Raw genomic sequence first — 23348 nt, 5'->3', positions numbered from 1 at the left:
CCTAGTATCATGTATTTTTAAAAAAAAAGCATTAAGTGCATGTACAATTAAATTCTCATATGCATAGTAATTTCCAAAAGTAAATCTTGAAAAGATCAAATCATGATCAGATGTTGTATTTTTAAATGTATTAAATTAATTGACAATTTGTCAAATTTGTTAAAACTCAAATAAAATATAGAAACAGTGTCAAGTTTGATTGAGCACTGATTCCACTAAATTAGGTTAAATTAGTTTTTACACTGAATTTTTCCCCCCAGTTTTTTTCTGTGAGACACTGGGAGGAGGGTGGGTGTTGGTTGGGGGAGCACTTTCACAGTCTTGTCCAATAGTCTTTCTTAAATTAGCTGTGGGGGCAGGAGGCCCTCCCTGTGCTGACAGAAGGAGGAGCCTACCCCTGTCACTGTCTACTGTTTCATTATTACCTGCCCAGCCCTGCAGCATTCACCACACTTGTGTCTCTGTGTGGCCACACAGAAACAGAGAGAGACTGAGTGCGACAGATTCCATCCAAAGGCCCAAACCATCAGAAAGAAGTTTCTTCTTTGATGCTTTTTCTCCACTTGGGAGAGTAATCTGCCTGCTACCTGCTGACTTGTAAAATAAATTGCAAGGCAACTAGCAGTGGACATGGCTGGTTGTCTGCAAAGTTGGCAACTTTGTAAAAAGTGGGCATTTTTGAGATGCCTGCTTGTGACATTTTCTCTCAGCTTCTGTTTTGCCTCATTAGATGCAGAGCCATTTGATCCAACTCATCTCTATCACCACAGATCTGGACCTAATGAAGACAACATAATCATTGCCAACAATGGGATCAGGGTGCCTTTTGGGAGGTCTGTGTATCTGGACCCTGTGAATGACCTGATAACAGAAGTGCAGCCCGGTGACCGCTGCCACATCACAGTTTTGGACAATGACCCGCTGGCCCAGAAACCTGGTATGCTGACCCCTAAGAAGTTCCCCTGCTCATTTGGACCGGATGAAGTGAAATACACTCATTTTGGATCTCGGAGCCCCAGCAAGGATCGTGTGAAGCTACAGCTTCGTTATGACTCCCAGACGGACACAGTTATCATCCCTTTCATGCTGGAAGTGGAAGTGGTTTTCCAGCAACTTGAGATCCTCACCAGGAATATGCCTCTTAATGTAGAGAAGCTCAATGGTGACAGCCACCCTATTGACAAAAAGAGTCTGGAGTTTTCCTTTGAGGATGGTGTCACACAGTGTAAGATCACCACTCTGGTCGGTGCTGGAGGTCTTCCCAGGTATGGCACTCTTTTGAATAACCCCACCAATGGCCAAATGGTTGACTGTGATGAGTTTGTGAAGCAGGGCATTCGCTATAAGCACACTGCTAAAACAAATTCACCAAACAGAGACTATGTGCCAATGATGGTGGAGCTGCAGGATAATGAAGGCAACACTATAATGCAAGAGCATTTCCAAATGATGGTTAGAATCAGAGAGGGTGCTGAGAATACAGCTCCTAAACCTAGCTTTGTAGCCATGATGATGATGGAGGTTGATCAGTTTGTGATGACAGCTATTACAAGCGACATGCTGGCTGCTGAAGATGTTGAATCCGACCTAGATGATTTAATCTTCAACATTACTTCACCATTGAGCCCTCAACAGGGTTATATCATCAGCACAGATGATCAGAACCTGCCTATTACCTCCTTCTATCAGAGAGACATCAAAGATCTTAAAATAGCCTATAAACCACCCTCAGAGGACTCAGAAGTAGAGAGGATTTTCCAGCTAGAGTTAGAAATTGTAGACACGGATGGTGCTGTGTCTGATACATTTGCTTTTATGATTGTGGTGAAGCCTATGAATACCTTGGCTCCTGTGGCAACCAAAAATACAGGACAGCTATTGTTTGAAGGGCAGTCCCGAGCGCTCTCCAGCTCCCAGAATTTAGAGATTAGTGATGAGGATAACCTAGAAGATGTGAGAATTACTGTTGTTGATGGCTTAAAGCACGGAGAGCTCACTGTGCTTGGCGCTCGCAGGAAATTCTTCACACCAGCCGATCTAGACGCCGGCATTGTGGTGTACCAGCATGATGGCAGCGATACCTACAGCGACAACATTATTTTTAGAATGACTGATGGCAGTAATGAAGTAGAATTTTTGTTCCCTATCACTATTGCTCCCACTGATGATGAGCCCCCTATTATCAATGCTAACACCGGTTTGGTGCTATTCAAGAATGAAGTCATGCAGATCTCTCCCTTCATCCTGAGTGCAACAGATATTGATTCAGAAGACTCTACCATAAAGTTTATCTTAGAGGCACCCTACTCCACAGTTGGGGAGCTGCTGCTAAGGCAAGTTGAGCCTCCATCTGATCCATCTCTCTGGAACTTCAGCGAGACAGATGAGATGTTTGAGCAGGTGGTGACTGAGTGGTTTCAGCAGGATATTCTTGATGGGAAGCTGTTCTATCGTCACATCGGACCTCATAGCACCACCACTGTGATCGATCAGTTTGTGTTCCGGGTCCAAGATGATAATGATCCTCCTAATCAATCGGGCGAGCATATGTTCACCATCAAAATCCACCCAGTTGATGACCTAGCCCCAGAACTTTTTCCAGGCACCACCCTTCACATGACAGTCCAGGAGTATGAACTAACACACTTTAAGAAGAAATTTTTGTGTTATACTGATTTAGATTCAGATGACAGGGACCTTAAGTATACCATCACTAAGACCCCAACTGACACAGATGAGAACAATCCAGCCTCCTTAGGTGAAATTGTACTGACTGACAAGCCTGACACTATAATTACAGAGTTCACACAGGCCCAGGTTAATCACCACAAAGTAGCTTACAAGCCTCCAGACCAGGAGCTGGGCATCACTCCAAAAGTGGCTCAGTTCACATTCATTGTGGAAGACACAGCTGGTAACACAGCAGATGGACTATTCACCATTTTCCTACAACCAGTTGACAACAAACCACCAGTTATCACCAACACAGGGTTCACTGTTATGGAAAGAAGTACATATATCATTACTAGGAAGGAGCTGCATGCCACTGACACAGATACAGATGATGAAAATATCGTCTTTACAGTGAGCCAGATTCCTCGGTATGGGCAGCTGCAGTATTTGGGGATCGACATGACAAATGGCGAAACGTTTGTGCTTGAAGACATCGCAAATGGACGTCTAACTTACATCCATGGAGGAGAAGAATCTCTCAGTGATGTTATCAAGCTTGATGTCAGTGATGGTTTCCATGAAGTACCCATCACTATTAAGATCACCATCGAGCCCGTCGATGATGAGATCCCCACAATTATGCTCCCAGCCGGCCTGCTCGGAGCCTCCATTGATGTACTGGAGAATGGAGCAACAGAGATTACGAGCAATGTCATTCAGGGCCGTGATGAAGACACAGATGACCTCATGCTCACTTTTATTGTAGAAGAACCCCCCAGGCTGGGTGAAATCCTGGTTAACGGTGCTCCTGCTGAGAGATTCACCCAGGAGGACATTATTAATGGGGTGGTGGTGTACGCTCACACATCTGGTGAAATTGGCCCAGTCAAAGAACATGACTCCTTCAACCTTACTCTGTCTGATATGTCTGACCAGTGGGTTGTTGGTGGTAACAAGGTCCAAGGTGTGACAGTATATGTCACTATCCTTCCAGTTGACAGCATTCCACCTATTGTTAGTGTCGGAGACCAATTTGTTGTTATTGAAGGAGAGAAAAATGTCATTACTCTGGACCACATCCAAGCTGAAGATATTGACACAGACAATGAAGATATCCTGTGCACCATCATCGTCCAACCAACATCTGGTTATGTTGAAAACATCTCCCCAGCTGCAGGCTCTGAGAAATCCAGGGCAGGGACAGCCATCACTGCCTTTAGCATAAAAGATATTGCTCTTGGTCATATCTACTATGTCCAAAGTATCCACAAAGGTGTTGAACCTGTGGAGGATCGTTTCACCTTCCGTTGCTCAGATGGTATAAACTTCTCTGAACGCCACTTCTTTCCTATAGTCATCATTCCAGCCAATGATGAGAAACCTGAAATTTTTATTCGTGAGTTTGTGGTAATGGAGGGCTTGAGTCTGGTAATTGATACACCAATTCTGAATGCAGCTGATGCTGACATCCCTGGGGATGAGCTGCACTTTGAGATCATCAAAAAACCCAAGCATGGAACAATAGTTCAGCAGCTCAGCACTGGCACTATCCCTGTGGAAAAATTCAACTTAGAACAAATCAAAGAGGCATCCAACATTGTCTATGAACACGATGACTCTGAGACGAAAGAAGACAGCTTTGAAATCAGACTCTCAGATGGGAAACACATAGTTGAAAAAACAGTTCTTATCATGGTTATTCCTGTTGATGATGAGTCGCCAAGGATGGCTATAAATGATGGCCTTGATGTGGAGATTGGAGAGACAAAAGTGATCAGCAACAGGGTTTTAAAAGCCACAGATCTTGACTCTGAGGACAAAGACCTAACATATGTTGTGCGGTATGGCCCTGGCCAAGGCTATCTCCAGCGAATCAGCAAGTTTGGTGATGTTTTAGGTAACATCACTCTGGGGATGAACTTCACACAGGACGAAATCGACAAACAGCTCATTCAGTATGTACACACAGGTCAGGAGGGAATCCGTGACCTGCTGAAATTTGACGTCACCGATGGTATCAATCCCCTCATTGACCGTTACTTTTACATCAACATCGGAAGCATTGACATGGTCTTCCCAGACGTTATCAACAAAGGTGTGACTCTTAAGGAAGGAGGGAAAGTCACTCTCACTACTGACCTCCTCAGCACCACTGACATCAACAGTCCTGATGAATACCTCAGCTTTAGCATCACAAGAGCACCTAGCAGAGGCCACTTAGAGAGCACTGACCACCCAGGTGTTCCTATCTCCACCTTCACCCAACTGCAGCTTGCTGGCAACAAGATCTACTACATCCACACCTCCGATGATGAGATGAAAATGGACAGCTTTGAGTTTGAGGTAACGGATGGTTACAATCCTGTCTTCCGAACCTTCAGAGTGTCCATCACTGATGTAGATAATAAAAAACCTGTCCTGACTATAAACAGACTGGTTGTAGAAGAGGGTGAAACCAAGCTCATCACACCATTTGAGTTGACAGCTGAGGACCGAGACACTTCAGACAACCAGTTGCGCTTCATAGTCACTCAGGTGCCAGTGCATGGCCAGCTGCTTTTCAACAATACCCAACCAATCACAACCTTTACCAAGCAGGACCTCAATGAGAACCTTATCAGCTATAAGCACGATGGCACCGAGACCAGTGAAGACAGTTTCTCCTTCACTGTCACAGACGGCACACATACCGATTTTTATGTCTTTCCTGACACTGTGTATGAGACACGCAAACCCCAGATGATGATCATTCATATCAACACAGTTGACAATGGTGTGCCCCAAATCGTAGTCAATAAGGCTGCAGCCTCACTGAAGGTCCTCCAAACAGGCCACCTGGGCTTCGTGATCACCAGCAAGGCCCTTCGGTCAGAGGACCGTGACAGTCCCCAGAGGGTCTTGAAATACAGTGTGTCTGAGGCTCCTCTGCATGGCTTCATCATTAACACTGCCCTGGGCAATGACAGCATCAAAACTTTCACACAAGGTAAGATAATGTCACACCATTACATCTTTTTAATTATGAGTTACTGTTTGTAACTGTTATCTAGTTTAATTGGTTTAAATGGTAATGAATGTGTGATAAATAATTATTGTGGGTGTAATGAAGTTAAGATTGTATTAAGATGCCACACATATATTAATGTATTGTATAATTATACTAATAATAGTGATTCTAATATGACTGCAACTAATATTAATCATCATCATATTAACTGTAGATAATATTTCTGTAATAGATATTTCTAGCAGATAAAACATTAAGACTTTGCCTAAAACAATCCTGAATTCTTGGTATCACATGTCCTCTGTGGCCCATATTACTTTGCAGCCTAAGGGCTGTAACTAAAACCTTGTTAAAGTGGCTTAGTCGTCACAGTTATCGTACCTAATGTTTTCAGCTACCACTCAGTCTCTCTATATTTGTCATACCAACAGCTGATATCAATGACATGAAGATCTGTTACGTGCTGTTGGATGGAAGCAATGCCACAAGTGATATCTTCTACTTCACAGTTGAAGACAACGGTAGGAACCCTTCAAAATTTCATACTTGTGTACACTGACACCAAACTGGGGCCCATTGCCAAGGAATAATTTGCCCAAAGGCTTTCCTCAGACTTAATGTGTCTTTTTTAATGGCTTCTTAAAATTGAAACTTCCTGCTTTCTGTCAATCTCCCAAGTGTTTGCATCACAAAGACTTAAGGCAGTTGGCCATGACTGACACCCAGTATAGAGCCACCATCTCTTTTCGCCCCACTGGAAAGGGTGGCAGGTTTTAAGGACAGGGGTCAAAGGAGACTTAAGCCAAACACTGACTGTTGGCTGGTAAAAGTGAAAGAGGTGGGACTACCACATGCTCTAAACTTTATTGTCAATGAACAATAGGGCCCATTCCCTCAGGGTGTTTCTCTGAGCTTTCAAATGTCACCTTCTGTTCATCATGTGTTTGAAGTGACACTGTGAAATGTGCAAAGGTATGCATATGATATTTACTTTATATTTTCTTGGAATATTTTGTGAATGTTATGATTAAAGAATACTAGGTATTGGCAAAAAAAACCCATTCAGTGCAATTTGAGGACGATATATAAATGTAGAGATTCAGATTTTTAGTCTCTATTTTCTGTTTTCAAGTCATCAACATCCAATAGGGTCCTCTACATTTTGAATTAAATACATTCCTTTCTTTCTCAGCTTACACAGGCACTCCACTGATAGACTGTGGTTCTCAGTAACTCAGTTTTTATTGAAGATTATATTTCCTTATGGCCTGCTGTCTTATGAGTCTCACTTTTAAAATATTATAAATATCTACAGAACACGCAAACATGTTTTTAGCCTGTTTATCCTAAAGAATTCTCTTAAATGAACCAGATATGCATGGTACAGACATGACTGTGAGCTGCAGTATAATGTATAAGCTCTGCAGCTTGTCACCTCTGACTCTTCCATAAATTTACTCGAATAGTATTACAAATATAGCAAATGCAAAATGCAACAGGTGTCCATGATTTGGATATGCAATCATTGGATGAGGGAAAGTTTAGTCTGCAAGTATGCTGGATTGAGGGACATGTTAAAAGTAATACCACTTTTAACCATCAGGACCATTGAGAAGGCAGGGCCAGGAAGATGTTTAACCAAATTACTATCTTTTTCTCTGTAAAGTGAAACCTCATATTCGCCTCAACTGAATGCCTACAAATTAGCTGTAAGTGAAGCAGGTGATAATTGCAGCTCTGACATTGCTTGAAATAGATAACATAGCCATTATTATTCTTTAATCTATACTGTCCCCCAAGATTATCATTAATATTTCTTTACCGTACATTTGTGACCTAGAAGGCAAAGCAGGCATTTCTGTCTCTAAGTGGAGGTTTAACCACAGGAAGGGAGCAAGGGCCTCAATTAGCTCAACAGCACTTTTTCTGTTTGCTTTCCCACTTTGTTTAAGCTTCCTGGCAACTCAGCTGAACCAGGTGCAGTGATGCAGGCTGGGACATAAAACAACCGTGTTTCTGCATGGCCACGGTTCATATGAACAGGGCACAGACAAGGCCTTCGGCTCACACCACAGTATATATATGTAATTAATTACATACACATATATCATTACACCTACTTGATAAACTAGTTACACTCTCAGCACTGCATGCATACATAGGAACACACACAAACATCTGTAAAGAAGCTCAAATAACAGATAAAAGTCAGATGAGCCGACTGGTGAATCACTAATGTGAAGTGTTGAAGAGGTGATTGCTGGAGGAGGTGGTATTATCCTGGACATGTAGGGACATGCAGGTAGTGAGCATGTTAATGGTCAGCTTATCTGCTTATAAATCTAAGTAGGTTTGTGTGTGAAGCAAAACTCTGGGTCAGTAGAGATTTGCACTCAAGATATTCCACTTAAACCGGTCTTCGTTAGCATACTTTTACATATGTGAATTCACTGAATAGTGAAAAAAGTAGAAGTATGTTTGCTCCAACATCATAAAAAGTGATTATGTACTTTTGAAGTTTTGAATCAGTATAAATAGTGGCCATTTCTTTGGCAATTTCTCTGTTGCTTAGAATCTTTTTGGAAATTCATTCAGAGAGACAGAGAAGTAAACTGTTATTAGATCTAAACAGAGAGGATTATTCCTAAATGAGAACAGACCACAATGATTTAATGGGAAATAAACCTCCTTTATAAACAGTAGTTTAACCTTAAATTAAGTCTAATCATTGTGTTTCCTAGACATAACATTCTAAAACAATTTAGCTAAGTAAGTTGTTATGTTAAACACAGCCTGAGTATGACCTCGTGTCAGGAAATACCCCTCAGATCCACTGATGGGGGCAGCTGCTTAAGGGTCTTAGCAGCCTTTAAAAGGTTCCTGCCACTACATGTACTGTGCTGATTACAAGTGGGTCAATAATAGACACACCCACAAATATATAAATCATTAACTTATCCTCATGGAGTAGTAGTGTGTACTGTGACATACCTTATAAGTCTTACACGCTGAAATGTTGCCAGAATGTGTGTCTGTCTGCAGATACAGGACTTCAAGATCTTAATCAGAGACTTCAGGGTGCCATGTGTGGTGCAGGAACAGCTTGTGTGTGGCCAGGCACAGCTGAAGTGTTGTCGTAATTGTGTCTCAAGAGTAAGAGGTCAAAAGTGGACATTTAGTTTTATTTCACACAAGTCTGAGTGTGGACCTGCTGGTCAGTGGTTAAATTCCAAACTCTGAGTAGAAAGTTAGCTCTGTTGAGTCAGGACACATCAGTCAGTCCTTTAAACATCTCACTTCTTTGCAGAAATGTGTCAGAGATCCATAAATCATTCACACCTGCTCATCAGATATGACAGAAGCAGAGGACAGTGAGTGAACCTGAGGAAGCCACAATGGAGAATGTGTTGTTCTCTCATGGATTTTTGAGTTTGTGGTCCGCTAAAGAAATTCATGAAGTAAAAGTAAAGTAAAAGTTGGTTTCAAAAAATGCTGATTTGAGCACTTATAATGCTACTTCCTAAGTTAAATCCAGGTGAGAATGGCCCCAGATGACCCATAAAGACCTATTTCAGGAGTCAAAGAGCACATCAAAGAGATGTGAGAGCTGCAGAGAGAAGTGAAGGAACAGTGATTAATGGTGTGAGCAGGAGAATTCGTTTTCTTTTATCCTGAAATGTTATTTATTTTGTTTATTTACCCCAGAAAGGAGTGCAATGACAAAAAATGCATGATATGTCTGAAGCGAAGTCATCTACTTTATAAAAAGAATGGCATAAGAATTCTTGCAAAGTAGTTAATAATAACAAACTCAACCCTCCAGTAATGATGTGGCAGTGACCTCAAATACAAACTGTAGTTCAACTTGGTTCATTCTTGCTGTCTGCTGGGAATTTTCTATGGGAAAAGCAATAACCTGTGTGCAAGTGACCAGGTCAGAAACTCCCCAAAGCCATTCAAAGTGTGGGTTACTGAGGCAATAAATACTTGTTTTTACAAGTGGATACACAGTTTGCATACATCCTTGTCCATTAGGCATGGGCCCAGTGAGCCACAGGCTAAGAGACGAAGCCCTTACTCACTTTCAGACGTGTTGGGACATCTGTAGCTTTATGTTCGTTTCTAATTCTCAGGACTGGTGCAATATTTACATGTCAGATCTTTGTCTTTAGAGTCTAGTCTGCCAACCTTAGGTGTAAGATAGTCTCAGATTTCATTGCAACACTAATCAAACTGATTAAGAGACTAGAAGAAAAAGAGAACATAGCCTCTGCATTCAGATAAGTTGAATCAGTCTCTGTGGTTTTTCCAATAGCAACAATATAGTCTTCTGGCTCTGGAGAGGGATCACAGACCTCCAGTGGGTTGAGTGTTATGTGATCATTCATAGCTGGGGGAGGAATGCACTTCCTTGGAGACTCCAGACTCCAGGGCCACAGACAGAGCAGGCCCTGGAAGTGCAGTGGTATCCCGAACAGACAGGTGTGTACGTGAGAGGGAAGGCTCCAGAGGGATCCCCTTTCAAAGCCCTCCGTCACCCCGTTCCCAGCTCTGCAGAAATCCAACCCATTCTCAGATAGCTCGATAACCCGCCGCAGACTTCCACTGCAGAGGTGCCTGCTCTGGAGGGGCACTTCCCCGCAGAGTGCAATGATACCAATAGAGACAAAACGAATTTAAAAAAGCTATAAAATGTGAATATGAATGTGAATACTATAGTTAGACTTTGGTTAGTTTTCTTCAATGCAGTGAGTGTATTCTGCTGTACAGTAGGACTGCAGAATGATTGACAGAGCCATGTTACACCCCTACTTCCTAACTGTGTTTTGGGATCTAACATGTCACCCGTGTCAACAGTCACCAGGAGATTTACTGGCTAATGGTGCCACGGTCAGGGTCCCCTGTGACGAGAAGAAGCTGAGGCCTTTCAGTCCCCCTCTACCGCACCCCACTCTCTGTTCTCACTCTCCCTCCTTCCCTCCCTCTGTGACCCCTTTGAGTATCACTATTCTTTTTCTTTTGTGTATTCATCTCATTACCTCGTCTCAATTTCTTTTCCTTCTCCTTCTTCTCAGGTTTTTCTCCTCTCCCTTTCAATGAACGATGGTATCGTTCTCTGTTCTCTGTCCTTTTTCTTCTGCCCTGATTTATGGTGGTTCAGGGGCTGCTGGGGTGGAGAGTTATGATGTATGGCTTCAAGTGGTTATTCTTATCTCCTCTCATATGGCAAAGCTGTTGCTGCCTCTAGCCAAGCTGTCATTGAGTTTCTTGCACTCCTTTCCTTGTCTTTTTCTTTTTAACCACACTAAGGTGTGGCTCTTTCGATGGCAGTTCACCTCTTTGATCCAGGCTGAAATATCTTGATAACTTTTGAATGGATTGTCACTAGAGCTGCTAAAGACCTCCATGGTACCCAGGGGATGTATCCTCCTGATTTTAGTGGCCTTGACTTTTCCTCTTGCAACACGACTGTACCTAACTTTGATCATTCCTTAACTCTCATCAAGTGTTAATGTCCAATTCTTTGGTTTATGACAAAACTACATGAGCATGTTAGCATGTTGACATTTCGCTTTAAGCACCACTAAGTACAGATGGAGAGGGCTACTGTGGTTTTAGACTCAGCTCTGTTTTGTTTCTACATAATTATTGTTGTTGGACTTGTGTGTGCTAACATGGTACAAGATTGAATATTGTCTGTGAAAATCCCTAACCTTTTTGTTTATGTCGGCTTTCCTCTCGTCCATTCTACACAGAATAGAGTGGTTTTAGTTTGGTTTGTTTTTTGTTGCAGACGTTGGTGTCACCATGCCAAATGTGGCAAGCAAGGGTCTAAGAGGATGTGGCTCTCAGGCCGTGTCAACATCCTCCAGAGATCACTTCAGTGTCCTGAACAGAAGCAGTAAACCAGCCGCTGTAATGTGTCGATTTACAATCCATGCTGCCACAGTCCGGAAGGAATGATTGCAGTTATTAATACATTTAATCATGTAGCATTCCTAACATGAATTCCTTGGAACGCAGAGCGGAAGCTAAGCCAAGCTCGCACTATTTGAAAAATCTCTTTATTTCTTTATTGAAATGTACAAGAAAAATCAAAATGAAGATCAACTTTTGACATTTGATTTAATAGAACATACTTTAAAAAATACTCTGATATTTAAATACCACACATAGCTGACTGGAACCTCCACAGTATTTATATCAACGGGATGATTAATGAGGAAATGCAATAATGGCAATGCTTGTCACTTGATGAAGATATTCTTAGAAGGTTGCTTGTCCTTGCATCATGTTGGTGAACGTCAAAGCCTCATATTGACCTTCCTTTCCAGTGATATCTCCGGCCTGACCCACTATCCCACTGCATCTATGTATGGTACAGGCAGCATGGCTGTGTAAATATGAGCCGATGAAGAATGTGCTGTCCGAGGTCGCTTAGTGCAGGGAAAATCTGAGGCTGTAATGTCATGTATGTGTTTTGATGTTGCTTTGCTGATGCAGGATATTGGATACATTTTCTGAAGAGCACTCTTCTGCTGACTCATTCTGCCATGCTGTACTCGCATCCAATTAACTAATGACTTTTAGTTAAATTGTGTACCAAAAGAACCTATATGTGCCACTTACGTGACTTTCTGCACTAAAATAAGTCAAGCAGCTTTTAATGAGGGTTTGGAGAGGATCCAGTTAGTTACACCAAGGTCCTAAAACAGCAAAACTTTGTTGCACTTCCTTAATATTCCTTCCATGTCAGCGATTAGCATCAATCACACTGAAGCTAATTTATTAAATAGCTGCTAACAGGGACATTTAGAAATACGTGCAGGCTATAAAACATTTCACCCCAGCTGAAGTTATGATGATTGTCAGTTTGAAAAGCTAATGGAAATGTGAGCTGAGCCAGGCACTGACTGTGTGTATTAGATTTGATGGCCAGTCTAATATAGTATGTGTGCCATAAAAATGGTAATAAATTAGACCATCAGTCATGTTTAAATTCATGTCAAAGCAGCTATTTGGACTTCTATGTTTGCAGCTATTTTTCTCCCAGGTCTTTAATTTGTCATTTTCTGTTCTGGGCAAAGTTAAGCCATTTTCATCTCTCTCTGAAGTACTGTGTTACCCCGGGAAGTCTGGCATCTTGATTATTTCTTGATTTGTTGAGGCTCTTACCAACTCCAGCCTCAATGTCTGACAGCATGTACAATAGAAGTGAGAGAAAGGGATATTCCCCTCTCTTACACTCGTGTGAACAATGTGGAGGCAGGCAGGGAGGCATGCCATGGTGGTAGATCTAGCCCACCCAGACTGTGGCCTGCTGTCCTTCTCAGTTGTTCATCCCCTGAGTGAACAAAGCCGACACAGGGAGGAAGGGGGACTTCAAGGGGGGAGGCAGGGGGTGTGGAGTACAGCTGTCACTCTGCTCCACATAATATAGGAGATTGTGGTGGGAAGGAGAGACAGACAGACGGACAAAGACAGAGAAAGATCTTTGCTTTGATGATCTTGAGCCCAGCGAGAGGATTGTTGTGCTTAGGTTATGTTATATATACTGTAACTTTCCATCACTTAGCAGTGAATGAGGGTGAAGGCTGAGGCATGGCTAGGAAGAAGAGATATGAAACTGGCATTTTGAACAGCACTGACCGAAGTAATGCTAGACAAAGGGAATTTGCAACACTGCTTGTGCAGCAAAAGAAATGCACCTGTTGACCACACAGTGTTGTAATCCCACTGAACAGGCCAAGGAAAATAGCAAATGTCACTTATTCATATCTCCTCATACCTTTTGACCACAGTGTGGTGTGAACTTTTATTCAGTTCTGAAGGTTATAGTTAGAAGTTATAGCTCTAAGAATGAACAAATACTGATTTGATGGTCATGGTGGTAAGATGCATAATCCCCTTATGTCATTTCTTGTATGTCCTGTTAACACCTGTGCCTCCAGTTTACAACTACATATCAGGTAGCATTTCATCACCTCTTTTTTCCAAACACTCACTGCTGAGTTTGCCTGTTACAATGATTTCACAAGTGAGGAACTGAACACCGAACTACTGAGTCAGTTTGACCGGTGCCTATTTATAAATTTGTGACTCTTGATCTGTCAAAAGAAAATGTTTTTAATACAGATATAGCACTGAGTGTATGTGTAATGTGTACCTCAAGAACTGTAATGGGTGACTCATTCACTCATCAGTGTTTTTTTTTATTACAATGAAAAATACCTTGTTTTTTACTACAGGTGTCTCTTATTCAGAACTGTGTACCCTGGCAGCTGTGGTCAGGTCTCATTCATAAAAACTCCATTGTTTTACTCCTTGTAGCAGCAATGCAGAAACCTTAAACTGGCTGATTGCTCAATGCCAAAACAGAAGCAGCTTTTTGTCTTGCCCGTGTTCATTTGATAATCCTCGATGATAGCCACTGACTAAGCATCTCCTCGTTTCAGCTCCAAACAGGGCTGGCTGCCAGGACACACTTTCTCCAGCACAGAAACAATCTGATAATTGAAGCTTGTCAAAGACCTTCTGTTTTTTTGGGAACTGTACATCAGGTTGAAATGAAGGCATTTCTTGTGGAGATGTGAATTTGATTCCTTCTTGAGGGCAGATTAAGCAAAAGTCTTATCAGTCAGAAGTTTATTCCTTGAACAGAACACAGGCTCTCTATAGTTTCTGTGCAGAATACAACAAAGGCATATGTTCTAAACTTATTTTACACATGTACTGTATCAACACTTGAAGAATTTGGGGCGAGCAAAAACAGACATGATACATGTTTCCCATATTTTTAGCCATGACTGTTGGAAACCTGAGCATGGAGCATGGCTGAGGGTAGCTGTGCCTGCTGCTGAGCTCTGCTGCTCCATGTCACCTTTCTCCATGTCTGTGTGTGGATAGATGGACAAAATGGATAGAATAGACAGAATAAGCGGTACTCTGATTATTTGAACTTGTGGTTGTCTTTGTGAGAAGAGATAGAAAAGGGCCTTTGTGTTTACAGTCTCATCATCACATTTTCCAGTTAGTTAATTCCAGCAGAGACATGATCCAATGTTATTATTTTTCCAGAGAAAAAGGCTTATCATTATCACTTCCATCTTAACATGCTTCTGTCTTTTTGGTGAGTGTGGTTCGTCCCCTGTTGCGACTCGGCCTGGTTTGGCTTCAGTGTTGACATGTGGGTTTGAGGAAGTGGCCCCTCTCCGATCCTGAATACCCACACTCAGCCCCCCAGTGTTTTCATTCTTCCCACTCACATAGCATAAAGACTGCAGCCTCTTTCTTCCTCACTGAGGCAAAACTGAGCTCCGTGCTGGTTTATTGTGTAGACGTTCTGTGCCAGTATTTGCTTTTTTTCATGCTCCGTTGACAAGTATGATGTCCAGTTCACCTTTGTGTATTATATATCACATCAGATAACCATTGTTTTTAGTTTTGCCGAATTGCTGTTTGTTTCTTCTGAACCAGTGAAGTTCCCTCACTCCTCTAAGGGTCTTGAAGTGTCCTTAACAGAGTTAGGTCAACAGGGCCGCTGTCAGCATGACCAGCCTTGCAAGACTAAAGAGAGACTACCCTCTCTAACCTCCCCAATTCAAAGACTCCGCCAAGCCTGACCCATTTCACATCTCCCAAGTCACAGGTCACCAGGCTCGTCTCACAGAAGGATGAGACATTAGGGCGTTTCTCCGCTGTTGTTAAAAAACATTTACGTTATGCAGCAGAATTCCGTAATCTTAAATATCTCTGAAGCAGTCAGAATCAAGTCAATGACCAAAACTGAGCTGACAGTTTTAGGGATTACATGAGTCATGAGATAGTGTGGATTAAGGACAGGAATGGGCCTGTAGTTGTGGATCAGCAGCAGGTGACTCTGAGCTTTGGATGATTCATGTCGAGTGTTTTGTTCTGATGTGTGTTTTACAAGCAGGGCCTCTCTCACAGATAATAAAGAGGAGCTAAACTAAATGAGGATCAAATGTTCTATGAGATTCAGGACTGATACAGTGAATATGCTTCATACTTTCGGAGAATAAACATAGTAAGATAAGGTGATATTAGTTTCAGACAGTGGAATAATGAAGTATGTCTTTGCAGTCACCCTGTGAGGTCACTATTAGAGCAAAAAGAAGCCGCACTGCTGCTCACACTTAAACTTTACCTTGTTTGAGAGGGAGAGCGACAGAGCGTGGACATGATGGGGTGAGACTCCGAACAAGCCAGCTCATTAATGAAATAAAATAAATTATGACAGATTTTTTCCATAAGAAGATGATGGACAGTATATTTATGCTTTTATGCAACTGAGCGTAGAGAATATGGCAGTGCATTAGGTAGAGGTGGATGACAGTCATGGGAAATACGCAGTGAAGCAGCTCTTCTTGAAGCTCTGTGAAGTGAGGTTTAGGGAAGCCCTGGTATTAAGTTATCATGTTTCACTTCCAAAATTAAAATGGCTCTTTGATTCCTTTTATCCTTTAGCCTGAAGCAAATTGCAGTTTATATGCCTCACTGGCTCCTAATATGAACAAAACAGATTGTTTCCTTATTGTACTGTGCAGTGAGGAGGTCTTTCAAATTAAGTACTGAGGCATTAAGCTTTTTCTCTCTCTCTCTCTCCCTCGTTAGGTGGAAACAAACTAAAGCCTCAGCCTTTCCGGCTCAACTGGGCTTGGATCTCATTGGAGAGGGAGTATTACTTGGTGGATGAGGACGCCAAATTCCTGGAGGTGACGCTGAAACGCAGAGGTTACCTGGGGGAAACCTCCTTTGTCAGTAAGTGTTGACAATTGTTTAACATCTATCCTGATGTGTAAACTTTGAAACAGATTTTTTTTTGTTTCTTGACTGACTGAAACTGAATGAATTAACTTAATTTTAGAAATCACGTACATTCATGAACTATCTGTAGTGACTTAAGCTAAAGTCAGAGAAATCTTATCATTATATCTAAATTTTTTTACAAAAATATTTTTTCCCCATTTTTATTTTTGTGTGTCTGTATCATTTGTGTCACTAATAAACTGATATGAAACATGATGGTAACATGCCCTTATTAAACTGACAGTTTCACAAAGAAATATTGCCTCTTAAACTGTTCGCTTGACTGTATTATGTAATTTATGTGTCATCTCAAAGGCCAGTCCTGCTATAAAATGTCAACATAACCTACTTATTTGAAATCTGTTCCTCTGAGGCTACAGGGTGTCCTCAGTTTACCACCACAGTTAGATTGACGAAAACTTAATCAACAACCTAGAATTGTTCTAAATTGTGCAAATCTTTTGTTTTCTTGTTTTACTGGTGCTCCATTTCCTCTTTTGTCTGAGATAGAGGTGTGATTGAGAGCACATATGATCTTTCTAGAAAGGTCACAAGGAAATGTCAACATGTCGGTCACTGACACTTATATTTATAACAACATATGTCTTTGAAGATGCAAGGGGAATGCAAAGGAAGAAACAAGATAATACATTACAGACACAGATTTTAACATGGGATAAACCTAATCTGTTCAGATAATACATGTATGATGTGGTTCTGTGGTTTCTTACATACAGTACCTAAATCATGATTTCCATTGTTGACTGCTTGTACTCAAATTTTTAAGCATGGGATAAGCACAGGACAAAAAATGGTGTTCTTAGAGATCTCACAGCTGCTTAAATCAGCACTTGAGTCTTTAATGTTGCATCTCAAAACACGTACATCCCTCTCCCTCAGGTATTGCCACAAAGGATGGCACAGCTGAGAAGGATAAGGACTTCCGTGGTAAAGCCCAGAAACAGGTCCAGTTCAACCCTGGCCAGACTATAGCTACCTGGAGGGTGAAGATCTTCACAGACCAGGAGTTTGAAACCTCAGAGACCTTTGAGATACAGTTGTCAGACCCAGTCATGGCGGTGCTGGAGTTTCCAGACATCGCAACAGTGGAGATAGTGGATCCTGGAGATGGTAAGAATCTGATATTTGAGATTTTTTAAAAAGTTTTACCACCAAAAATATTGACCTGAATATATTTTATAAGTGAAGAAATTTACTCATGATTATTTGTCCTCATTGTTTCTTTTCCAAAACAGAATCAACAGTGTTCATTCCACAAGCAGAGTTCAAGATCGAGGAGGATATTGGAGAGCTGTTAGTGCCTGTACGGCGCTCAGGAGATGCCAGTCAGGAACTCATGGTTGTTTGTTTCACTCAGCAAGGTAAGCTGAACTTGTATGGAGAGAGAAGAATTTACACAAAAAAAGCCAAATGGAAACAAGGACAAAGTATCACACGTCAAAAATTCCAACATCAAACAGTGAAGCTTTTATCAAGGATAATTACTGTAAATATAAGGTAGTTAAAGGAGCAAATGTGAATGTGTAGACAGCTATTTTTCCTATGTTTACCCTTTTTGTAGTCTTCTGTGCTAAAACTGTGTCTGCAATCATTTAATTGTACTCCCATCCAATTTCCTCCCACAATTCCTCAGCCACGGCCACCGGCACCATACCTAGCACTGTCTTGTCCTACTCTGACTACATCACCCGGCCTGAGGACCACACCAGCGTCCTGCGTTTCGATAAGGACGAGCGTGAGAAACTCTGTCGCATCATCATCATCGATGACTCGCTGTATGAGGAGGAGGAGAGCTTCAACGTCAGCCTCAGCATGCCCATGGGTGGCCAAGTGGGCGCCAACTTCCCAACCGCCAAAGTCACCATCTTGGCAGACAGTGATGATGGTAAGTAGAGTGGTAGATAGATAGATAGATAGATAGACTTGTAAGTAACGAGCCCATTTCTCTTGGGATCTTCTCATGGGTACTCGTGGAAATGCGAGGTCAGGAACAGATGACATCATGTGTAGTTACAGTCCTACAGAGGGTCGGGTCATGGTAGCAGGTGTTGGTGATCCTGCAGCTCAGTGCCCCTTTGATGCTCTACTTTGCCATTTTGGTATCTGCACACCGTTAATCCACCAAAAGTGCACAGACAGCACCATAACCCCAGTTGCCAAAACAAAAGCCCTGGATACTGTACTTGCCTTAATGGATTTACAGTGATTTCAGGTCCATTACCTTTTCCATGCCTGAGACTAACTTCTCTGTTTACACACTCTGTCTCATTCATCCACCACACTCTGTCTGTCTGCGTCTGTCTGTCTTGAGTGTTAGAAACAAGATAACAATAGACAGGTGTTGAGGTGGAGAATGGTGGCCTCCGTGGATGTTACGCTACATCTGCCTGTGTGACAGATAAAAGGACTTTAAACCTCACTGTGTTTCTCGACCGACCCCCGTCCTCATTGGCATTCAGAGGAACTCAGGGGGAAACACAGGGCATCCCTTTGTCTGCAGGGACCAAAAGGCAGGTGGTGGAGAGAGAGGGACTATTGTTCAGGGAATCCAAATGACTGGCATGTTTTCACTCTGTTCCTCTGTTTGATGGTATTCAGTGCAGTTCTGCCTCTTTGTGCTAAATATATTAGACTCTCTGCATTTCCATTTTCAACGTGAGAAGGAATGCAGTTTTTTAAAGCGATCAATCACAAATTTGTCATTGTCTAAAAACATGGCAAATGATAGCTCTCAATTCTTAAAATCCTTGCAGTTCTTTTTGTCTTTCTTTTGCAACCAGACTCATTTTGTCCTCCTCACATTTCTCCTCTGTCTCTTCCACCTTTCACTGAGGCTAATTTCCTGCACTTGCCTCTTGTAGTGAAAGACCTGCTCACAGAACAAGCATGCCTCCCATGCAATTTGGAACAGAAGTTTATGTATAAATAATCAGCGTGCATTCCCAGACACGTAAAGAGACAAGAGAAGAATCCTCAGTGTAAACCTCTATTGTGGTTCCACTTCTTGGTGGGTCCTGAAGTAACACCCCACCATAAATCTGGTTCTGTGTGTGTGTGTGTGTGTGTGTCTGCGCGTGTGTGTAAAACCATCTGCCTGCCTGAGTAAACTTGTGGTTTGGACTCTCGCCAGCATCTAGCCTCTATTGTTACAGTATTTGTCTGGCTATTCCTCCCACTGATCTTTAAGGTTGCCATGTTGGCACTCATTTCCCCATACAACCCCTCTGGTACTAAATAGCTGGCTTGAAGGCAGAAAGACATTGAAAGTGTGCCAGAAATCTGTCCTTAGACATCAGTTGTCAGTTGCAGTATCAGTCAGTTTCTAAATAAGCCCAAGATCTGCCAATGCTGCTCAAGCACCAATAATTGAGAGCACCTTTATTGTCAAAACTGCTGTTTTTTTTTTTTTTTTGGCCTATAGGCTTCATCACGTTCAACAAACAGCACTTTCACAGAACATTTAAATAGACAAAATTAGGACGTCACTCTCAACTTGCTGCCATAAGTGACACTTACAGGATAACGCTGAAAATAATGCAAATCATGTAATGTAACAATACCACCAGTAAAGATGAGTCATAAAGTCTCCAGAGGGACTCGGTAAGTCAGTTGCTTAGCAATATCTATTTAAAGTCTGTTATTTGCTAATATTAGTCGATATAATAATGGTCAAATCGTACCAAGTGTATTCAGTTAAGCAAAAGTGTGTTTAAGTGCATATGTATTAAACTTTTCTCTTGTAAATGGAAGAATTGATAAGTTGTTCCCAATATTTACCATACTATACTACAAAACAGTAAGTTCAGAAGTTCACCAGGGTTACCTCCCTGGCAGCAGCTTAAATAATTTAGGTATCACTTGCTAATAAGGCACCTATTATCATATGTTTATACATTGTAACAAATGGCTTTAGTTATAGTGGTTAAAATGAGTTTAGACCTGTTGATGTGGTTGAAGTTTGGGGATGGCGATATGTGAAATATCCCTTGCTTACCCCTCACTTGCTTTCTCTTTTAATTCAGCATTCTTAATGATTGTTTGATCTATAAAGCAATGGTAAATAATTTACCAAGTATCATTAACACCTATAATTACTATTCACAAACTCCAAGCATGCTTTATTTGAAATTGGTACCATAATTTGCACTTGGGATTTCTGTCTCTACCTTGTCTATACTTGTGTCTTAGTTTATAGTCCAAAAAAGCTTAAGGCCTAGATCTGCACCTCTATCAGTTGATCTTTAAGAGCACTGGCTGGACAGAGTGTGATGAAAACAAGCTTTATACAGAAGTGAAGAGAGATGAATTGACATTGTGTTCCAGGGGTCTGAATTCTTGCCCTCTCTCTTTGCAAAGTGGAAGGTTGCCTCTCTGTCTCTGCCACCCGCTCTCCTCTAGTGCTTATCGTCTGCTCTATCATCAGAACATCCCTTCACTAATGCATCATTCTGTGGGGCACACACAAGCACACGCCTTATTCTTCGGGTGTATCCTCGACCCTTTGGCGTTGAGTTCAGACAGAGCTGTCTGGATTTAGATAAATGGGGAGGAAGGTGGAAGGAGGACAGGATAAGAGGGATGACAGCTCTCTTCCTGTGCTGAGTCAAAAAATGAGGGAGTTTGCTCAGCTATTCATGTCAGTCTGTCCCTGAACCTGATCACAAAATACGTGTAGCAGTTAACCACAAATATGCAAATGTCAGTGGTTGATTAAAATACACTCTTGTTCTGACAAATACCAAAAATACAGCAGACTATGACAAAATGACACGATGGTGAAGCTGTTTGAAATTGTGTTTTAGCAATGACTTGGGCATGATATTTGTTTTGCAAATCAGGTGAGGCAACAGTGCTAACCACTGCACCACCCTGCCACCTCCAACCCACTGTACTTTTCTGTTTTTTTTTTTTTTTTTCCCCAAATCCCACAGAGCCCTCGTTGTACTTTGGGGAACCTGAATATATTGTGGATGAAAGTTCAGGCTATGTTGAAGTGAAGGTTTGGAGGACAGGGACCGATCTGTCCAAGACAGCTACCGTCACCGTCCGCTCCAGGAAGAGTGATCCCGTCTCAGCAGAAGGTAAACTCAGCAGTTTGACAGAATCAGCAGCACTCTGTCATGATTTCACACTGCAGTGTTAATTTGTGGCTTCCTCTCCATCTGGCAGCTGGATTAGACTACGTCGGCATTAGTCGCAACCTAGACTTTGCTCCTGGAGTGACAATGCAGACATTTAGAGTGACCATCCTGGATGATCTGGGTCAGCCGGAGCTGGAGGGGCCTGAGACCTTTGACCTTGTGTTACGGATGCCCATGAACGCTGTGCTAGGAGAACCAAGCAAGACCACCATCACGATCAATGATACCGTCACTGACCGTGAGTGTCAAATACAGAAACAAAACATACAATATATATTCATGGTATATCCAAGCCAACAATAACTATTTGCCATATTCTGTATATGAAATGATAGAATAATCTATATGGAAATTCTCTGATTGTGGGTTGAAAAATACAATTTAACAAATTTATGCACAATTCTGGAAAAAATTGCAACACTTGATTTTTATTCCCCTCTTTAGCATTAACAGTACATCAACAATTAACAAAGGTCAATATAACATACTCCTGGATAGTTGTAAGCACACCTAAGGACATTGTTACATATGTGTTTGCATAGTCATTATACAAATGTACAAATCCTTCATAGGCCTGTTTAAAAGTGTTTATGTCTTAATATAGTCTGAAGTTTTTGTAATACTTTTATAAATAACAAACTACAAAACATTTGGTTTTGTTGTTGCCTTCAAACAGTTTCAATGTCTAATATCAAACATTTGTTGATTGTTTTAACGCTTATATATTCATTCACAGGTGACATCATTGTATATTATTACAACTACTGGTATATTATACTATGAATGCTTCATAGCTGTTATATTTGTTGACTAATACATTATTACATTTTTTTGAAATGTCCTTGTATCTGCATACAGTAATTCTGCTGGGCTAAATGTAATTGCCATCACTAGGCTCACTCAAATCCAGTGAGACTCTCTTCTAACAGGTTGATTATTGTCCTAACAGTGCCTAAGGTTCAGTTTAAGGAGGGCAGCTACAAGGTGGACGAGTCTGACGGGGAGGTAAAAGCCATAGTGTACCGCAGTGGAGACATCAGCCTCCAATCCACAGTGCGCTGTTACACTCGCCAGGGCTCTGCTCAAGTCATGATGGACTATAGTGAGAGGCCCAACACTGATGCATCAATCATCACTTTCCTACCAGGTGAGACATGCCTCTCTTCATTTTAATGTGTCTGTTCCACACCAACCTACAGCACCTAACTAAGCACGTTAATGATTCTTCTCTAGGTGAGTCAGAGAAGCCGTGTGTGGTTAGTCTGATGGACGACTCTATCCATGAAGAGGACGAGGAGTTCCGCTTGGTCCTGGGAAATCCAAAGAGCAAGTCTCCATACGGAGCCTCTGTTGGGGAGCAGAAGGAGGCACTGGTCACAGTCACAGATGAAAAAGACAGTGAGTGCTTTATAAATAAGAGGAAATATTCTAGGAAAATATTTAAACGAAACAAAATTCATTAAAACCGTACATAAACCAATACCCTCAGGACAGCTGTAGCAAATGAATGAGAGCAAAGTGATTCAGTAATGTTGATGGAAAGAATAATCTCCTCTCACCTCTTTTTAAGAACTACTGCTGCAGTGCTCTTGAGCAAAGCACCTCATTCATAACTGTTTCAGCTGAACCAGTAAGGGAAGCATGTGTTTATATCAAGTAGGCTAAAAATGTCAGGC

General features: G+C 41.7%; 1 protein-coding gene across 1 annotated transcript in view; it reads left to right on the top strand.

Annotated features, from left to right (window-relative positions):
• The first annotated feature begins 455 nt into the window (after nt 1–455).
• frem3 (Fras1 related extracellular matrix 3) overlaps nt 456–23348 on the top strand; it is a 29057-nt gene continuing 6164 nt past the window's right edge. The window contains exons 1-10 of the mRNA XM_018690874.2: nt 456–5659; nt 6112–6201; nt 16316–16462; nt 17411–17641; nt 17767–17892; nt 18165–18416; nt 21463–21612; nt 21701–21910; nt 22622–22819; nt 22906–23070. Of these exons, the coding sequence (XP_018546390.1) occupies nt 631–5659; nt 6112–6201; nt 16316–16462; nt 17411–17641; nt 17767–17892; nt 18165–18416; nt 21463–21612; nt 21701–21910; nt 22622–22819; nt 22906–23070 (6598 nt within the window). The 5' untranslated portion in view covers nt 456–630. The remainder of the gene's footprint in view (nt 5660–6111; nt 6202–16315; nt 16463–17410; nt 17642–17766; nt 17893–18164; nt 18417–21462; nt 21613–21700; nt 21911–22621; nt 22820–22905; nt 23071–23348) is intronic.

Source organism: Lates calcarifer, linkage group LG5, assembly GCF_001640805.2.
Source record: "Lates calcarifer isolate ASB-BC8 linkage group LG5, TLL_Latcal_v3, whole genome shotgun sequence".
Taxonomy (NCBI): Eukaryota; Metazoa; Chordata; class Actinopteri; family Centropomidae; genus Lates; species Lates calcarifer.
This window is presented reverse-complemented; position numbering and strand designations above follow the sequence as displayed.